Source organism: Rhinolophus ferrumequinum, chromosome 10, assembly GCF_004115265.2.
Source record: "Rhinolophus ferrumequinum isolate MPI-CBG mRhiFer1 chromosome 10, mRhiFer1_v1.p, whole genome shotgun sequence".
Classification (NCBI taxonomy): Eukaryota; Metazoa; Chordata; class Mammalia; order Chiroptera; family Rhinolophidae; genus Rhinolophus; species Rhinolophus ferrumequinum.
The window spans coordinates 76,127,123-76,147,505 of NC_046293.1; the positions used below are offsets into that span (position 1 = coordinate 76,127,123).

General features: G+C 36.6%; 2 protein-coding genes across 2 annotated transcripts in view; one reads left to right on the forward strand and one right to left on the reverse strand.

The window, feature by feature from the left end:
• The window catches only part of TMTC2 (transmembrane O-mannosyltransferase targeting cadherins 2), a 399,668-nt gene extending 379,862 nt beyond the window's left edge, over nucleotides 1-19,806 (forward strand). The window contains exon 12 of the mRNA XM_033117889.1: nucleotides 17,091-19,806. Coding sequence (XP_032973780.1) covers nucleotides 17,091-17,270 — 180 coding nt within the window. The 3' untranslated portion in view covers nucleotides 17,271-19,806. The remainder of the gene's footprint in view (nucleotides 1-17,090) is intronic.
• Nucleotides 13,228-15,381, reverse strand: LOC117028261 (gamma-glutamylcyclotransferase-like). The gene is made up of 3 exons (XM_033116600.1): nucleotides 15,349-15,381; nucleotides 13,704-13,958; nucleotides 13,228-13,419 (listed from the first exon to the last, which is right to left on the reverse strand). Exons 1-3 carry the CDS (start codon nucleotides 15,379-15,381, stop codon nucleotides 13,228-13,230), a joined length of 480 nt encoding a protein of 159 aa, XP_032972491.1.
• Nucleotides 19,807-20,383: the final 577 nt, after the last annotated feature.

A 20,383-nucleotide genomic window follows, 5' to 3' on the forward strand; every position in this document is an offset into this window, starting at 1 on the left:
ATTGACATTAACCTCTGGCAGCTTAGGTGACCTTTGCCACATTCAGGCCCATAGAAGGCATGTATGCCTGTGGGTGCATTTATGCTCACATGAGAAAAAGTTTGATGAGGAATACATCTGTGAACATCAGTCCTAGCAGCATGGGAAGTACGTTATTTTTTACTCTTTGTGTAAGTGGAGAAAGGGACAAACATATTTGGCCCATGAAGCAGCAGTGCTTGCTACTCTAATTTGCTGCTTAATGATAAAGGAAGACACTAGATGAAGAAAAGCAAATGCCTTCCTTCTCATTTTGTGAGGATGAAATTGGACTTTGTCTTGGCAAGAGGTAGAAGTGCTCTGCTGACAACATAATATCAAACTGAAATTCTCCTGAAATAGAAGCACGGGGTTGTGTCAAAATGCAAAATGGTCGTGCATGTGATAAGTGTTCTTTATAGAAAAGTACTATGTACTTCTGATAAATAAACTGTGGGTTTTGTAATGGTTCTCAGTTGTAAGCTAAACAAAGTGGAGGACTGCCAAAAGTGGATAACATTCCAGGAGAATGTCCAAGTGTTTCATTAGTTGTCTGTATGCTTTTATTTATGTTGCTTATCTGTATTTGTCACTTCCTCCCTTCGAGTTTGAAAACATTTTGAAAGCAACATCCACTTTCCTTTTAACTCCTTCTGTTACTTACAATGGTCTTATACACAAGATGCAGGCTCCATAATTGTTGTTGACAAATTCTTCATTAATATATCACCTTCCAATTTTGAAGCCAATCCTAAAACTGTGAAAATTTCCATGACTTTTGTAATCTCAAAGACTTCTACTTCTGTCAGTACAGCAGAGCACAGAGATTCTCTCCCCTGGTAGGGGACAGAATGATGTTCTCCTTCTGAATGCTGTTGGGCTTTCAAGAGGGAGATAACGATTACTCTTCCAAAGAAGGGGTAGAGTGAGGAGGAAAAAGAAAAGGAAAACAACTTCAAACTGGAGTTTGGGATTCTAAGTGGTAGTCACCTACAGAAGCGATGTTATCCTGAGCATGGGGTCCCCTAACAGCCCTGTGTTCGGGCTGAGGAACTTGTCTCCTCCAAGATGGTGAAGCAGAGTTTGTCATTGAGTCAAGACCCTCAAGGGGGAATGTGCTGGTTGTAGGTTGGTAGAATTCTTTGGCAATTTTCTGAGACAGAAACAAATCCTCCCTGGAGAATAGTATTCACATTCAGACCTGCTGGATTCGTCAGATTAACATCAAGGAATTAATTAAAGAAAACTCCAAGATGACGAAGAACCCGAAGGAAGTAACCACCATGGATAAGAGTCAACAGAAACAAAATATATAGATCACCAAGGACTACAAATGTTGAAATTGTCAGAAACAGAATATAGAATAGCTTTTGTATGAAATATTAAAAAGATAAATAATAGACTGATTTTTTAAATTATTATTAAATTCATTGGGGCGACATTGGTTAGTAAAATTATAGGACTCAAGTGTACAATTCTATAATACATCATCTGCATATTGCATTGTGTGTTCACTACTGATCTTGAAAGGAAACTAATTATTGAAGTCAAACCCTCAATTTTTTGATTAGTCACAAATAAGGATATTAGTAAAATTGAAAATACTGTGAACAAATTACCTAGGATACCACACAGGAAAGGAAAATGAGGTATGTGAAAGAGAAGTTAAGAAAACTGGAGAATACAGTGAGAACATCTATTATCTGTCCGGAGCCCAAGAAGTCGAGAGTAAAGTAGTGAATATCCCAGAATTTTCTAGGATGATTTGATTATACACAGCACAATATATCCCAAATTGAGTAAATAATTAGAAATCGATACCTGGACACAGCATGGTAATATTGTAGAATACCAGAGACAAGATGATAACTTAAAACAGCCCGAGAGAAAAGTTACCTATGAAAGAAGGCTAGTTCGACTAAGAGCACATAAAATCAACAGCAGAGAACTTCCACAAGCTTCCATCACCACATCTATCGATTAACATCGGTGCCTTTTTTCCTGTTGTTACAGATAAACTATCCATACTTCTAGCTCAAACCATCCTTTTCATTTCTTCACCAGATGCCTCTTTTGTTGACGTTAATGACATTACTCCTATAGTTCCTACCCTTTTCCTCTCCCTTTGTTTCCTTGTCTCTGTCTCCTATGTATATTAACACATTTTCCCGCTCTGTGAAATTTTTCCCATCAGCATGTAAACATGATGTTATTACTCCCAAAACTGAAAAACAAAATCCTCTCAAACCCATTTCTCTAGCTACCACTCCATTTTCCTCCTCTTTATAGCAAAACTTTCCATTTTCATTTGGACATACACCAAACAGGCTTTTTGTCCAATGATGTCACCAAAACTGCTCTTGTGAAAGTTACTAGAACAACACTCAACAACATGAAATTCATTTGTTCTCACTTGTAATTTTATTTGTTCTATTAGTAGCATTTGACAAAGATGATTACTCATTCCTCCTGGAAACACTTTCTTCACTTGGTTCCCAAGACACTCTCCATCTGCTACCTCTTAACTCTGGTCCCTCTTATTCTTCATCCCCTTGGCTGGTTCCTTTCCATCCATCGAATCTCTTCACCTTGAAATTTTTCTCTTTTTTTGACCTACTTCACTCTTCTCTGTATATTCACTCTCTCAGAGATCTCGTCCTCTCTCATGGCTTTAAATAGCATTGATGCACCAGTCACTCCCAAATTTTTATCTCCAACTAAAATCACTTCTTTGGACTCCAGATGAATCTATCCAGTGTCTACTTAGTATCTCCACTTGTAGAGACCCTTTGAGCTACTAGTTCAAAACTGAGCTCCTGATCTTTCCACACCTTCTCTTCCCATAGTCTTTCCCATTGCAGTAAATCGCTTCTAGTAGCACATAAGACAACTTCCACTGCTGCTATCCTTGTCAAAGACGTCAGCAGCATGTCTGACCTATAATACTGAAATCGACTCCTTTCTTAGTCTACTTTCAACACAGCATTCAAAGCATAAGTCAGATCTTGTCACTCATTGTGCAGCTTACTCCCTCACCTCCTTCATTTCTTCACTCAGACGTGATCTTCTCCTAAGACTTTTCCAGGTCTCCCTATTTAATATTGTAAACCAGGGTTCAGCATCTTTGGTTGTAGCAGATCAGATGGTAAACAGTTTAGGCTTTGCAGCCATCAGGTCTCTTGTTGCAACTGCTAAGCTGTGCCCTGGTAGCATGAAAGCAGCCATAGACAATACATACATGATTGAGTGTGGCTATGTTCCAATAAAACTTTATTTATGAACACTGAAATTTGAATTTAACGTAATTTTCATTTGCCATGATCGATTGTGTTTTCAAACATTTCAAAATGTAAATTTTTTAATGGGCCAGTAGCAGGCTGTATATGACCCACAGAGGGTGGTTTGTGGAGGTCTCATCTCACATACATTCGTTAAACCCTTCCTTTGCTGTATTTTTTACTCTATCATGTATCACAATATAATACACTATGTATTTTACTTATATTTCTGTGTTTATTATCTGTGTCTTAGAAATAGAGTAGAAACTCTCTGAGTCCTGGTATTTTTAACTATTTTGTGTACTGCTCAATCCCCAACGTAGGTGCTCTATAATTAGATGCTAAATGAGTGAGTGAACGAATGACATTTAAAAAGTAAGTAAATAAAATTGGCTATAATGGATGAGATCATTGAAGAACTCAAATTTATTTTAGAAATTATAGTCAGAGATCAGCAGGACAGATACCGTTTTTAACTATTTGAACTATTTGCAGACTACAAAGGCTCTTCAGTGACTTCCTTATTAAAAATTTTATTATTTCGTTGTTACTAATTTTCTTTTCATCCTCCATAAATCACACTTACTTACCAGGTAGTAAGAGATAGCTCAATGTGTTGATGTCCCTTTTCATTCCTTTCTGGGATGGACAGGCTGTCTGTTCTCCCGTGGTTCTCCAGGCTCTGGAATTCAGTAACCCTACAGATTAGCCACATATCCTCAGCGTCTGTGTTGAAGGCTGCCCTTTCACATGGCCACTGTAAGTGATCATGCTTTCTTAGCATCCAGGACTTAATGTTCTAAGAACATTTTCTTTGTACTTACCATTTAATTCTTACTTCTCTTGGATGAACCAAAAAAGTTAACATAGTTCTTAAATTTCTGTCTTTGATTGAAGTAAATAAAAGGGTTAGGTTATAGGTATTAGAGCATAGCTTAATTTCTGGGAGGCATTTTAAGACACTGGATTTCAATTTAATTATTATATGCAGTGGACATTAAGTGTTGTTGAGAAAAAATGGCCTACAATTTAATTAGATAGTGAAGTATTCATAACATACTTTGTTTTAAGAATAACTAATAGGTAATAGCAGAAAAGGATCTTGCCTCTGGTTTCTTACACAAAGGAATTACAAAGATGTGCCTTTTCTTGTACTTCTAGTAAAGTCCTTTTTGTTTTGCTTTTTCAGACATGAATTATAGCTAGAGGTGATAGCTTGAGTTTTCCTGTAGTCAAATATCAGATCACTATTTGAGGTGGTTGCATTGCCAATATAAAATTATGTTTTTTGAGTAGATGAAAATGTATTACTTGTGATTTTGTAAGCATGTTTGACATGTATTAAGTAACCATTATGTTCCTTATCTTACTATTGAAGATGAGTCTAAAAGAAATCAGAGTTGGCATATGAGAATTAATTGTTAGGTCCAAAATATTTTATTTTGTTCTACCTTCATTTTCAAGTCTTGTTTTGGTTGTTATTTGTGGTGTATGGGTGAAAAAGTGTCCAATAAATATATTTGAGGCCAGCAGTTGCTTGGATTCTGGGTCTGGGTGATTGCTTTTTTGGTTGCTTGTTGTTTGCTTGCTTCCTTGTTTTATATTAACAGGGTAGACTAAGGAAGGGAGACAACAAATTAAGGTATAGTGTTTTCAAAAATAGAGTTGCTCAGAAAAGAGATAAGACATTGGTTAAGTGGATAAAGGCAGTACAGAATTTGTATTGTATACCGTTTTGGAAGCTATTATGCAAACAAATGTCATCGAGCCAGTCTTCAAAACATTCTTACATTATATAAAAACTGTGCTGACTACAAGCTTCAAGGTAGATAGTTGATGCAGTCTGAAAATGCCTATTTCAGATATGAATATTTCAGAAATAGAGGCAAAATGTGCATTTGAACGTAGAGATCTTGTGGCTGCTATGTGAGCTTTTACAATGTGAGTGGCAGAAGTTCTGCCATTAAATCTCCCTTGATTTGCCATGAGTTTAGATATACACAAGCCATGTTTATTTTTACGTTTCCAGCAAGTGTGACACTTTGGCAAGTGTAATGGCTTGGAGTATAGCATGGCTTCACCTTGATTGGTGTGTCCTGATGGAATATTTTCTGAAATGATGTGTGAAGGCCTTGCATCATTATTTTTCCAAGCATGTATCAACAAAGTCTTGGCCTATAAAAGTGCAAATAGAATGCCATGCATGCATCAGACAGTGTGTTTACATTTTATTTTTAGCCCTCGGGAAGATTTATAGTTTCTAGAGGAATTGCTTTGTTAGGTTTGATCTGGTCATCCTAACTCAGAGCATTCGCAAAACTTCCCAGTTGCTATGTGGTGAGTTTCCTCAGTGAAAAATGTTTCTTCATTATGTGGGTGCCTTCTAATGTCATGTGGAAATGTGATTGCGCTCAATGACACTGTCACCCTTGGATTAATCCTGCCTGTTCATGTAATGGTCCCCATCTGCTTCGTGAGAGGGAAACAAAGGTCTTACCCATCTTTGCAGTGTGATGCCTAACCTAAATTTTATTTTAATCCACTGTTCTCAGGTCTCTGACATGCTCATTTTCATAATTCTAAAAAAAATGAATATTTTCAGTAAGTCCTATTTGAGAACAAATCTGTTATTTCCAAAATATGCAAACTTGTGTCTTTCAGTTGACCTCCATCAAATCAAAGCTATTTATTGGCAAACAGAAGTCAGTCAGATAAGTGATATTCATAGGTTTAAAAAAACTTCTTGGATTTGATTGTCGTGGTTTCTGTTGAGTTTTACTCCAGTATAACTTTGATTTTTTCCAAAGTAGTATACCAATACCTCTTGGACTTTTTTTGATCAGATGACCATTTTGCATGGCAAAAACAGACCAGACCGCCGCCCCCCGAAAATTCGCTCTCTTCTTCTATCTTCCATGACAATTGAGTTCTTAAATATTATAAGCCCAAATATCAACTTCCAAAATATCTCTGAAATCCATTTTAATAACAACATTATTATTCCAGTGACATGTTTCCAATCCTTGGAATGAACAGTCATTTTATTAAATATATTCAAACTCACGCTTCACACATACACACTTGGATGGCCTGTACAGCTGGAAATCCTTCTGTGTAATATGATTATGATTGAGAAAGCATGCACATGTTCCTCCCTCCCCTTCATGCTAAAAAGAAATGAATAAAGTGTAGAGTGAATTATGTTGCTTCAATCACGTTTGGACTGGAAACAGGAAAGGAATTTGGTTCAAAGAAAAGAAGAAGATGCTGTGGATTTTTGTAGGCGCTCTCTAGTAGAAGGGCAGAAAGCTCTTGGTGTTTTAGAGATATAGATGATGTTTGCCTGTTGTGCAGATTATTTTCTAAATTTCTTTCCGTCAGTGTTTTCCACCTTCAATAAATTCTACTTAATTTCATTTTTCTAATCTGCACACACTTTACGTCATCATGTATTTTCTCACATATGTAGAATTTTTATTTAATAGTTTTCCGGCAAATGACACGCTACTTGGTTATTTCAAATCATAACTAATATAACAATTGCATTTTATAAAAAGCTACGAGTAAAACTTAGGTGGCCCAGATCTATTTCCATTTGGATCCCGTGAGAGATGTTCTTGTGAAATTAAGGACATCAGTAAAGCCTGTCTTTGAAATAGGATCATCTTCAATGAAGAATAATTTCTTAGGTCATATTCTTAAATGAGGATACATCTTTTCTGTTAGAAATAACCACCACCTTTGAAATAACTCTGTTACCTTCACTGTTTGCTATCCCCCAAACCACAGCTGTTGGCCTTTTGATTGTCATAGAAATGAATAGCACTCCACATTGTGGCACTCATACCCATCATGAAAGTTAAATGAACAGTCTTGTAACACCCGCTGGGATGGAGCAGATGTAGGAGAGAAGGATTGAGCATACACAATAAACTGTGTCACTGCCAAATTGAAACTACTCCCTTAATACAGTGTTGTGTCTTGCTTGTCACCTATATCTGTTTTGTTTTATTCAAAGCTATTTCAAAAACACAAATACTGTGTTGAAGCTGAGAATCAAAATGAATCATTTCTATTGCCTGTCAGAATTTGCGGTGCCATTACTAGATTTCCTGTATTGTTTTCCCATGCTGTATGTACAGTTTGGTAAATCTTTTTGCAGAGATACTTTCTTCAAAATATGACTAGTGAAAATACGACTACAAAGAACTATCATTTCTGAGTTGGGAACATTACATTGCTTGTGGGTTTTTGTTTTGTCATAGTATTTTGTGAAAGATATTTTGTTTATTAATAATTCCTTTTTCATAATAATTTTTTCCATTTTTAGTCTCAGAAGAGTTAATATCATGGATATTTACTGCTGCTATTTTAACCTCCAATTTTAATTGAAATTCACTCTTGTTTATTAGAGCTTTTCTCCACTGTTGACTCTACTCTCAGCAGTTTGCAAAAAACACTTTTAAAAAGTTACACATTTGGCTTTAACATGACCCACCAATTTCAAAAGGTTGTATACCTTTCTCATTTTGGAAGAATAGAAGACTTGAAACAACCTGATATTTCATTTTGCCTAATAGCCTTGTCCGCACAAGGGCATGGTCTCGCCTCTCTTGCATAGCTCAGTCTTAGCGTCTCCCCTGCAGATACGTCTGAGCCTTTTTTGACACACAAGGATTTGTATTCATGCCCTGGACTATAAACTCCTTGAGAGCAGTGAGTCCTTCGTCTGTTCAATCCGTTATGGTGCTTATAACAAGGCAGGGATAACAGTCTCGCTTACCTCCCATGTTGGAGGAGCAAAAATGAGATAATGATTATGTACCTTCTAATAGTTTGTGGTAAATGCCATGTGTGCAATTAAAGTTAGCAAAAGCCATATACACTCTAAAACTATATATGTTGTTTTTGTTCACCACGTATGTAGAGTATCTGGCAGCAACCTTGACATACAGTAGGTGTTAATAAATGTTTCTTAAATTACATTGCCATTGGGCTAGAATTTACATCTCCTAGGCCAACTCTTTCTGCTAAACCATACAAATTTTTCTTCTCTCAGCAAGCATTGAGAGTTTTTTTCACATGCTAGAACCTGGCACTTGCACTATAAGGACAGTTAAAATAAATTCACTATCTGTCTCACCCTCCAACAAAGAAGACAGACACTTATAACAAGTGGATATAATTCCTTGTGGTATAAGTGTTGCAGTTTATGTGTGTAAACAGTACTACGGGAACATAGAGAAGTAAGCTATGAATTAGAGATGGCTAAATTCATTGGGAAAATGAGCAGAAGTTTGTTGAAAAGAGAATGGAAGAAGAGCGTTGTCGGAGGAGCACTCTGATAAGAAATGAATGCTCAAAATAGCAATGGCAGAAACAGAGGCTTAGTGTGGCTCCTGCAGAATGTGTACTGAGGGTTTATTTTGAGGTGCCAAGTTATAAAGGGTCTCTTAGTACTGGGCTAAAGAGTCTGGATTCTTTTCTTTAGGCACAGGTTGACCCTCTAAAACTCCATTGGTGTTTAAGAAAGACATATGGTCAGATGGGAGATTGCAGTAAGGAAGAAATTGAAGGTGGGGAGTAGAATAGAAAGCTGATAAAATAGAATTTATGCGTGGGATGGGGTGATAAACTGGGCAGTGTCAGTAGAAAATGGAGGGTGATAAAGAGAGGGAGAATATGAAACATGTTATTCATCTTAAATGTTATTACCGACTCTGAGAAAAGGAACTAAGAAGAACGGCAGAAAGCAAGGACTCTGGATAAAGAAAGAGAAGCAAGCCATAAAGAAAAGTGTATTCTGCATGCAAGTTAGCTAGGAGCTGCCATCCTTCTCCCACATACAGTAATCCAGGATTCTCCACAATTACTGTGAGACTTTTTTTGTGGGTCCTGCTGCCCCTGTTTACAGCCCACCCACTGGCTACCCAGATTTCTGTCATCATCCTTTCTCCTGCATTGAAAATCAACCGATACTAAGGTTCTTCCATTTTGTGTATATCAGATTTTTCATCTTAGAAACAATGGTTATGTGGTTGTCGGTCTTGGGAAAGTGACTCTGACTAGGAAAACATCGGGCCAGACAGTCCTAATATTTAAGGGCTGTTTAGAGTAGTGCGAGCTCTGTGTAAATTACCTTTCAAATGTCACCATGTAAGTGACAACCCTTACAAAGCTTATTCTGTCCAAATGTTAAAGATCATTTGGTGGATCACTGAAAAGAAAATGTAAAAAGCTATTAAACTTATGAAAATGTTACTAACCTCTCTAATAACCAGGAAAATAAATTAAGCACAGAATAACATACTATTTTACAACTTTAAATTAGCAGAAATTAAAAAGTCAGACAATACCAAGTGTTACTAAGGATATGGAATAAAGAGACCTCTATTCCATGTTGATGCAAATGTATTTTGATACCACCACACTCAGAGCAATTTAGTAACATCTAGCAAAGTTTAAGATCCCCTGTGATCCAGCAATTCCACTCCCATAGGTATGTGTAGAGATATTGACAAGAATATGGATCATAGCCCTCTATTAAAGAGTCTGTATGTTCATCCTTAAGAGAATGATAGTCATTCAATGAAATGCATGTGAAAGAACTAAACTTTACATATATCAATGTGGATAAATTTGAAAACAAAATAATGAGCAAAAATTCAAGTTCCAGTTGTATGCTTGGCTGGATGGCATCTCATAAAGGATAATAACAAATTTACAAATATAAAACTTATGAATATATAATATTATACATTTATTATGGGTACACAAAAAATAAAAGTGAAAAACATACACTAGAATACCAATGTTGGTCATTTTGGGGGAAGATGGGGGTGAGTTCAGGAACACTGAGAAATTTGGGGAGCTTCAGTTGTCCTTAGAAGTTTTATTTGTTAGGCAAGTAGACAGTTTTTATTGTATTCTCTGCAATTTTTGTATGCCTAAAATATTTATAATAAAGAAAAAACTGCATATGGCTTTACCCATGTGTTTATTCCTTCATCTAGTCTGTCACCCATCAATCAGTTCAGCTACCCATTCATTCTTTTCCATCAAAATAATTTTATTTAAATAATCCAGGAAGAGATGATTAGAGTTTAAACCAAGTTGGGAGAAAGGGACAAATTATAATTAGAGACAGAAAGAAGGGAGATTTGGGGTAAATTTGCCATGACTTAGCAATTGGATTTGGGTACATGTGTATATGTGGAATCAAGAATAATTTGTTCAGGTTTCTAGCTTGGCATTAGACCATTGTGACAGAGGAGGAGGAGTGATATTGGAACTGAAGGAAATAAGGTATCTAACTTTGTCTCAGTCTGTATTATAATGTTTTCCATAAGCCTGACAGATGATCTTAAAAACTTTAATTCAGTAATTATTAATTAAATATCTGCCATGTACAAGGAATAATAGATATAAAAGAACCCTTCACTTTATGCATAAAACTCTTTTTCATGAATATTTTTCTTTCAAGTTTATACCATTAATTTTTAAACATCATGGTACAGTTACTACTCCGGTAAATTCAATTGAGTAAGCAATTTTAACTGAATACAGTTAAATCGAAATATGCAGCCTTCATCAAGTTATTTGGTAACTACTTAAAAAAGAGTGAGACTCCATTAAAAACTTCAGACTATGTAAACTCATTTAAGTTTGCAAATGGATATGCAAAAAGGAAGTTAACGGTGGTTATCTTGAAAACCTCTCAAATATGTGTAGTATATTAATTAACTAATAGCTGGGAAAGGGTAACTTAAGACATTCTTTCTTAAAAGTTTTTTAGTTCATACAACAGTAAATATACAGCTTTGTGGAGAATTTCAGCATCACTTTAAATGGAAATAAATATTTCTGTAAAATTAGAAATATTGGTGTATTATCTCTGTCCCTCTTTTTCGGAGCTTCTCTTGTCTGCTGATTTACCAGTGAGTCCGAGAGAGCCCATTTAGTGTGTGAGTTTCCAACTCCTGCCTAATCAGAACATTCGAACCTTACACTTATTTTCCTTTTTGTAGGCCCCACCCAAGTCCTCTGTTCAAAGTTCTTCGTTTTAGTCCTGTTCCCAATAGAAACATGAATTTCCAATCCTAAATCTCCTTATGGTCTCACTATTCCACGTCCATAGATACCTTTCATAACATAACATACAAAACTACATAACTTACAAAGGCCAGGAAAACGACTTTGATCCTGTGTGCTCAGGAGAACCCGTGAGCTCAGCTGGGTTCCTTGGGAGCCCCAAGGGCGTTAGACTAGTATCAGACCTTCATAATTCTGCCTTTGCTCTACTCCACCCCAAAATACATCTATTATTTTAACTTTTATTATTTCCTCCAATGTTGGAGAAATAAGCCAAAGACCACAGTCAAGTAACAATAAAGTCATAATTCCCTAGAGATTTGGAAAAAGATGTCATTTGTTGCCTCAATTTGGCTGCCAGTCAGCCCCTTTGATGTGAAGCATCTGTTTTCTTCAAGGAAACAAGAACGATCTGGTTCTCCTTCCCAATCTGTGAAGTAGGAGGTGGTGTCATTTGTTGTATGGAGCCACAAGCCCTGCGTTACTGGGTTGCAAGCTGCTGACTGCCTTTGTTAACATGCTGAAAATTTCATCGGCTGTCTTTAATAAAAGAGGATGTGTGAGAAGGGAGACGTCAGTAGTTGTACTTGGGCTTCTGTTCCCCAGCCCATGAGTCACGGCTGGCAGACGGCAATGACACCCAATAAGTAATCAGACAGCCCGTCACCTGGACTTCTTGCATCTCAGTTATACAGCTAGATAATCTAAGTCGGTTTAGAAACCTTTCCGTGTTCTTATTTGGTTGTGGAAAGGCTTTCTATTCCCTCTTCTTCTGTCTAATAATATTTAGTCATTACGGCTCTGTTAATAAAGTTTCATTTGAACACTTGCTACCTTAAATAGTTGTATGGCCATGAGAAGAATTCTACTTTATGGGAAGTTAGACATTTGATCTGACATATAGGAACTTCATTCTCTTATTAGAAACTTCATTTCAAAAGCTGTAAAAAAATATAATCTAGTATGTGAAAATGATCTCCAGAACAGTGCTTCTCAAATTTTAATAAGCGTACAAATCACCATGGGATCTTGTTAAAATTCAGATTCTGCTTTAGTAGGTGGCACCTGAAATTCTGCATTTCTATCAAGTTCCTAGGTGATGGTGATGCCATTCCTTTAATTACAATTTTTGTAGCAAGGCTAGATGACCTGACGACATCCAATCCAATGGTCACCCACTAAGCTACCCATGTGACTGCTGTGGAGGAGATATGAAAGGCTTAAAAGATAAACCCCACGTCTTTGAAGAGAGAGAACAGCCATATAAGAATAAAGTAGTCTATGTCCATTTTTATTAATACATTTTTAGCAAACACATGAAATTGTTTATGTCAAAGTAATTGTTGTCCCTTAACACAGTTACCTAAGGCAATAAAATGTATGTCACATTTGAGCACACCAGTATGTAAATTTATTAGTTTCCATTCATGCAAATAAGAAGGTATAGTGATGTTAATCTTTTTGTTTGGTTTTGTAATTTAAAAAAATTTATTATCAACGGTCTCTGCAGTTTGGTTGCTCTTATTAAGCTGATAAATAAAAACATTCCAGTGCAGAGTGATTCACCAGCACCATCATGAAATTTCAAGTCTATCATTTGTCACAGAGCAAGAACACACTTCACATCAACTCGAGAAAATAACTTGTAAGTGTTCACAGAAGCACCCACATCCATTTACGTGCATTCCAGTGCATTGTGGCCCCCTTTGCAATTGTCTGACTCCTAACCAAGTTTCTTTTCATAGTCTGAAAACAAGAAATCACTCAAGTGAGATAAACCTTCAGAGTATTGTTGAAAATATATTAAATGTAGAGGTATCTCAGATCTCTCTTCTAAATGTTAAAAATATATTAGCACATAGAGACTATATCCATAGATATATTCTGTGTTCTGATGAGTTTGTTCCTCCCTTTTTGATAATTCTTTAATTTCTTCTGAGACCCTTCCTTTGTAGTCATTTGGTCCTGTTGCATTTAACTTCTTTTCATACTCCAATGGCAAAGTACTGCCTTTTGCAGCCATGCAAATGACCTTTTTATACTGGGGTGAAAGGGGAGCAATCTCATAATTTTTCATCTGATCACTTCGACAGGTTATTCTTTTTCCTTTTTGAGTAATTTCTATTGGGATATATGTACCACTGTTAACCCCTTCTTGCTTATCCAGAGAACTTAAATTGCTTTTGTTCGTTTTCCACACTACTCCTCATACTTTATTCGCCAGGACTTTAAAAAATGGTGGCTATACCTTCATGCCAAGCTTCACTTGTTTTGCCTTGGGTCTTGGCCAAAGTCAAGCTTAAAAATCTTGCTGGCGGGCATGCGACAGAACATAGCCGAGGGCTTTCGGAGGTGAATCCGCTCAGTTAGCACGTTGCTTCCAAAGGCAAAGTACAGAAAACGCTCCTCCTCCTGGTCCCACAGGTCTTCACAGCCTGAGTTTGCCAGGTCCCACCGGGCGCCTGGGTGGCCCCAGCGTCTGCAACAGGGGTATGAGGAGGGGACAGTGAGGGCAGCGTGGTGGCAGGTGACGCCAGCCCGGAGGCCACCGTGCCACCTCCCACCCCCAAGCTAGGGGAAAGATGGGAAGTGTGGGGGGGGGCTGCTACAGTCATGTTTTAATAAGCATGACCTAATGTATGTTCGTTGATTTTTTTAATAAAAAAACTTTTTTTACTTTATTAAAATATACATCCAAACCAAAATATTTCCTCAGGAAATAGAAATCTATTGATGCTTAAAAACATTGAATAGTGTTCTTAAATATGCACATTTTTAGTTTACTTGGATTTTTCTTCTTTAAGGTGCACAATTAGTATATGTGAGATTCCACAAGAGTTATTATCCCACATTGACTTCATAATGTCAATTTTTGATTATTTTTGTTTAATGAATAACATGCCAGTGTGGATAATGCAAAATTAAAGTTATTCCAGGACATTATAATTAGTGTTCAGACTCATTTGCACACAGATTTAACTTCCTAATTGTATTTTCTTAGAACAACATTCACTTTTTTCCCCCATCATTTGATGATAGAGAGGATTCCAAGGATGGAACAACCCAGGCTGCCATTTGGTAATAATAGTAAAGCCTGTTCACATGGCTCGGTATACTCCACTACCTTATTTTCACAGCCATGTCTTCCAGGTTTAACCGAAGAAAGGCTTCAGAGCTATTAAAGGTAAAGCCAGCTCATAAATCCTCAGTGTTTGGGGGCAGTAGCCGTCCAGGAGATTCTGCTGTGTGTTTTTGAGATGATGAGAAGATGGAGAGAAAAGAAGAGGAAAAAGACAATTTTGTATGCTCGTATAAGCTTAACAGCAACTCTAAGAAGCAAGTACTGCTACCATCCCGTTTGTAGAAGAAACGGGGGTCTCAAGTGCTCAGTCGGCTTGTCCAAGTGAATACATTTCTAGGGTGAAATTGGCATTGGAACATAGGCACTGTGACTCAGTAACCTCTTGAGTGTTTTTAATAATTCCCTTGAGTCGCAACTGTAGTTAGGTACAGATACTTTGATAATAAAATGATTCAAGAAATAACAGCTATCCCACAGAGCCATCTGGTTTCTCTCAGCCTCGTCACTGGGCTTCTTCTATTTCTGGTGAGTAAGGAATGGTCTCCAACCGTGGTTCTCCCTCCCCATTTCCTGTATTCCTATTCAGGATAGCAGGAAGTCTGAACATTTTATCTATTTAGCATCTCTGGTAATTCAGGTTGTGAACACACATCAGTTCAGTAGCTGTTTATTGATAGTTGTGCTAAGCTCTGCGAGGGGACATAATTCAGAAATGTGTTCAGGCGTCAAAGTCAAGATAATAATGGGCGGTGTGATAACGAAATTCTCAGGAAGACAGAGTAAGTGGCATTATTTTAGGTTTCCAAGGTGGAGCTATTCACTACACATGTAATTTAGAGCTATGTTTATTTGGACTGGTGTTTAAAATTAGATGTTTACCATCTGTATTTCTCTTGATAAGTGTGGAGTCATCCTGACCAAAAGGTTTTTGAAGATCAGGAATAGCTTACACTTGCAACACTATTTTTGGAAAAGGAAAAATGATGTAGAAAAGTTGGAAAATAATGCCCAGTAGTAGAAGGCTTAAGAGAGTTTTGGTATGCATCCAGAGACATATTATGTAGCCATTGAAATGAAAATTATAATGTATAGCAACATAAAAATCATAAACATGCATGTGCTAGACCTCAAGCAATATGAGACAAGGAAAAGAACTTGACGTTTTTAGAGTGTCTACTATATGCATGTACTGTACTACATTTATTTTATCTTCCTAACAACATGCAAAAATGTTGATGTTATTTCAATATTTCATAAGTGAAAGAATCAGGGTACAGATATGTTAGGGGACGTCACCAAGGTCACAGGCAGTGGTTGAGCAAGAACTCAAATCCAGATGTCTAAAAATCCAAATCTGATCATCTTTTCCCAGTTGATTTATTCTGAGCTATTCGAACCTCTCTCCAGCATTGTTTTGGTTCAATATAATTGTTTTTTCAGTAAAGAGTGGCATCACATGAATTCAGCTGAAGAATGCATGCACTGTAAAAATGCTAAATCATAAAAATAATTGCGAATTATTTTAGGCTGTATCACAGAGTTGCCAGGACAATTAATAGTTGACACCATCTGTAAAATGAAAACATAATCTTAGCATAAACACTTTATCTGATATTTGAAATATGCATTTATGCAACTGCCAGAATATTAGCTGTTTTCTATTAGCCAGAAAGTTCCAGGAACAAGACAAGAGCAGAACGGCTCTTATTTGTAGATAGCAAGCAAAATATTTTTTCCTTTGGGAAGGAGTTTTGTTGTTGGTAACTAACGTCTGAGAATTTGGGGATGGAACCCCTGTATAAAACTAATGCTCCATAACTCATACCTTTTTTTTTTAACTTTGCCTTTCACATGTTAACTTTGTTTTGCAATTAACACTCGTTACAGAATAATCTGAGAATGACTTTACTTTTAAACAAATAACATAAAACTTTTCTTATAAATGTTACATTTTTCTGTGCCATATTTTATCTGTGTTGATTTCTTTGCTATATTGATAGTAAATATTCACCATTAGAAGTTTAAAAACTGTTAGACTTTAAAATGAAGGCTTTGTCTCATTAACCTACTTGGGTTAGATTTGGAAAGGACTTTGGTGGTTGAATTTGAATGTTTCTTCAGTGTGTTTACCCTGAAAACATCAATAAAATTTTACAACATATTTTACTTATTTTTGTTTGCATAAATTGTGTGGAATGTTGCTAAGGACAGGGAACAGAAAGTGAGTGGGCATAGATTTGTTAACTTTCCCCACTTAATAGTTTATTTCTTGGTGTTGACTTGAAAAAAACGTTCAGTTCTTTCCATCTGAAATTTTCACTTTTAACTTTTTCCTCAGGAAAGTGCAATCGGACTAGGTCTTCCTCTGTAACCTATGCTTTCTCATTAAGGAAGAAAACTATTTCTGCCCTATTTAAGGCACAAAGTACACAGCAGCTGTTTGAAAACTTTATTTTCCCTTCCTAGTTATCTTTGTGTTTGTGTAAATGGCTAAATTGCTTCCATAAAATGCTTCCAGACATAAGGGAATCATTTGCCTAAGTGGAAGAAGATTTTTGTCTTCCATGGAGAAAAGCTTGAAATGGCCTCTTAATCATTTTCCTTCCTCTCTCTGGTCTTAGTATCCGGCCGCTCTAATGAACCTGGGAGCCATTCTGCACCTCAATGGCCGACTCCAGAAGGCAGAGGCCAATTACCTGCGGGCGCTGCAGCTTAAGCCGGATGACGTCATCACGCAGTCCAATCTCCGCAAGCTCTGGAACATCATGGAAAAGCAAGGCTTAAAGACTTCCAACACCTGACACAGGGGGGCAATACCTCCTCCTCCTCCATCTTTCAAAGCTGGCTTCATTAATGAACAGACCTTCCCGACAGTTCTATGACAAGAGCTAGTTTGGACTTCAAGACCAAGGCAGAAGTCACCGAGGTCATTGTCACTTCTGGGAGTATCCACTCTGCTCTTGGCACAGCCATTAACACCAAAAAAAGGGGTGGGGACATTGGAAACCTCCTGAAGGATGTAATTGTTACCCATAGAACTAAACCGGAGCACTTAAAACAGGATCTTTTGGCATTTTTAAAGAGGAGATGGGGTATACATTTTAAATTGTGTTCCTTTTTAAAAGCTAATTTAGAAATTATATTGTTCCTTAAACACTGTGAGAGGAAGTCGGAGTATCTATCCATTCAGCCACTGTAAACCATTAAGGTCAAGTGTTCATAGGGAGTGATTAAAGTGTAGTGTGAATCGTAGTGAGCTGGCTGGTTGTCCCGGCGCTGCTGTCTTTCCTCTTTGGGACAGCCTGCTAACAATTTCTGAAACTTAAAAAACTTTTTTCCTTTTTTTTTTTTTAAATACTGTCAGAATCTGTCATAATCTACAGTTGTTTCTTGACTGTACACATACCATTTTATGATTTGGAGGTCTGTCTTCACCCTTTTGGGCATCATTTGCTTTTCATATTCTGGAAAGGGTATGCAGAGTAGAGCAAACCACATTTCACATTGGTGTTGTAGGAGGGGTTGGGGAGGCTTCATACGTGTCAGGCAGGCAGTTTTTACTTCAATGTCACCAACATTTTCCCCAAAAACGGCCTAGGAGAATTCACTATATTAACTCTTAGGCCTTTGAAATTGCCTTTCAAAATGGCTATTCTTGGCTAATGCACATGCTTGTAGAAGGATTATATCAAAGAAAAGTTAAACATGTTCTAGTACCAATAACTGACCATCAGCTATTAGACAAAAGGGAAGATGCTTTGTGCTTTCCAGATGTTACTGGTTAACAGAATAAAGTCTGCTCAAAGGCATGTATAATAACGGTTGCCAATGATTTTACGTTTTGGAAAACATTGGTTTTCCAAATTCTAATTACTTTCTAATAGGTACCTAAACAGCAATGCTGATAAATTTTTAAGGAATTGTTTTATCGTATTTTTCATATTTTGCTCTTCCTAAAACACATTTAAAAAAATGGTTTCTTACTTTAAGTCGCAGTAAAGTGTAGCATTAGCCTGCCTGTTCCTAGGTCTTCTGCCAAGTGCTTTTCACAGTTAAAACCATTTTTCACTAACAAATTTGGTATTTTATTTCATTACCTATTAGTAGCACTTCAACAATCATTTCACAAGTAAAAGACTGTAAATGAAGTAGAGAAGAACATTTATTGAACCTTTTTTTGACTTGCAGTCAAACTTTGCTACTAAAAATTGACTTTATAAAAACAACAGTCCACTATCAGCTTCTTCATAAAGAGAGTAGCTATACAATACCCTACATATTTATTTATTTATTATTCTACCATAGCAAAATAACAAAACAAAACCTGATTCATTAAGCCAGTTCCTTGCAACTGAAAATTAGCTTTTTCTCCTTTACACTCATACCCCATGTATATATGGTCAGCATTCCCATTAAAGGGAAGCTGGACATGCAAACATGTCATACTATGTTGTCTCCATATTTTATATGTTTTTCTGCATATCTGAATACAGTGGGATAAGGAATTTAAAGTAGTGTACCTATGACATTTAGTGTTATTTTAAGAAGGTCAAACGTAGTGAGAGAGATTTGTTGATGGCATTAATAAGAAGGCCCTCCTTATATGTATATTATTTTGTAAACATTTCACTTAAGGGCCAAAAGTTAAATTATAACTAAATCGCAGTGTTCTCAGAATGATATTTAACACTTAACAGCAACAAACCCGTGGTCAAACCAAAAGTGTGGGTTGAAGTGTATTTTTCATCTTCTACTGCATTGGCAATTGCAAAAATAAATAAATAAATAAGGAATTTAATATAAGGATATAGAGATGAATTCAATGTCTAACATTTTTATTTATTTAAATAGTTATTGACCTATGATGACTTCCTAAACACTTTATGTCTTTTTATTGTTATTGTTCTTCCTTTCGAAACACCTGGTTCTTAATAGGTTCGTTGGTTGCACAGTAGAAGCACTTCATGTTGACCCAGTTCCCAAGTAGCATTAGTAATTGGGCCTGCGTCATAAAATGCATGGATCTTTAATAACAAAATGTCCCTGACACTTTTCATTACAGGGCTGGGCTAAGACCAACCTGGGGCGTGGGCTGGGGTGGGGCTTAAGAACATGGTCAAAAAATGTCTCCGCTCAGGGATTTATGGTGGATTATTGCAGACAGTGCTAAAAATATAGAGCACAAGACAAGTTTACTAAATTAAAATTTTATTTTTTGAAAAACTGTTATTTGTATAAATTATCAAGATTTGTAGGCTTTCCTTTTGTAGAAATAATTGTTTTATGTGCCAGAGAATTTCAATTTTGTTTTCCACAATAAAGCATTGATAACAAATATTGTTGTATAAACCCGTTTTTAAATATGCTACAGCAATAACATTTACATTCTCGGATTTTAACAGAACTAGGAGAAAGTTTTTTAAAAGGTACAGATTGAGAATCAAACAGAGACAGAGTGGTTAATGCATAATCAACAATAATAATTAATCATTAATTTTCAGTAGTTAATAGTAAGTGTCGCCGTTATCAGATTTGCCATGTTTAGAAAAGAAGACATAGTTTTTGTTTTGTTTTATTGATGAACTATACAAAAGTGTTAGGAAATAGCCCCAGCAAGGCCGATTCCCTGCTTCATTGTTTGGTAAAAATGACCATACTTTTCAGAAGACCCTGATTCTTTAGTTCTGGTCCTAGAGGAAAGCACAACTTTTCTTTTCTGCTGAGAGACGTAGGTGTGGCATATCCAGGGGTCAGTTAGGGAAAATCCTGGGGCCATAGACAAGGTGCAAACTGACAGACAGAGAATTTGACAGTCTTGTTAAAATTGTTGTTATATCGGAGCATGATTGTGTATTGCCCAATTCCTTTATGACAGGATAAAATTTAGCTATAAAGGTTTTCTGTGAAACATCCT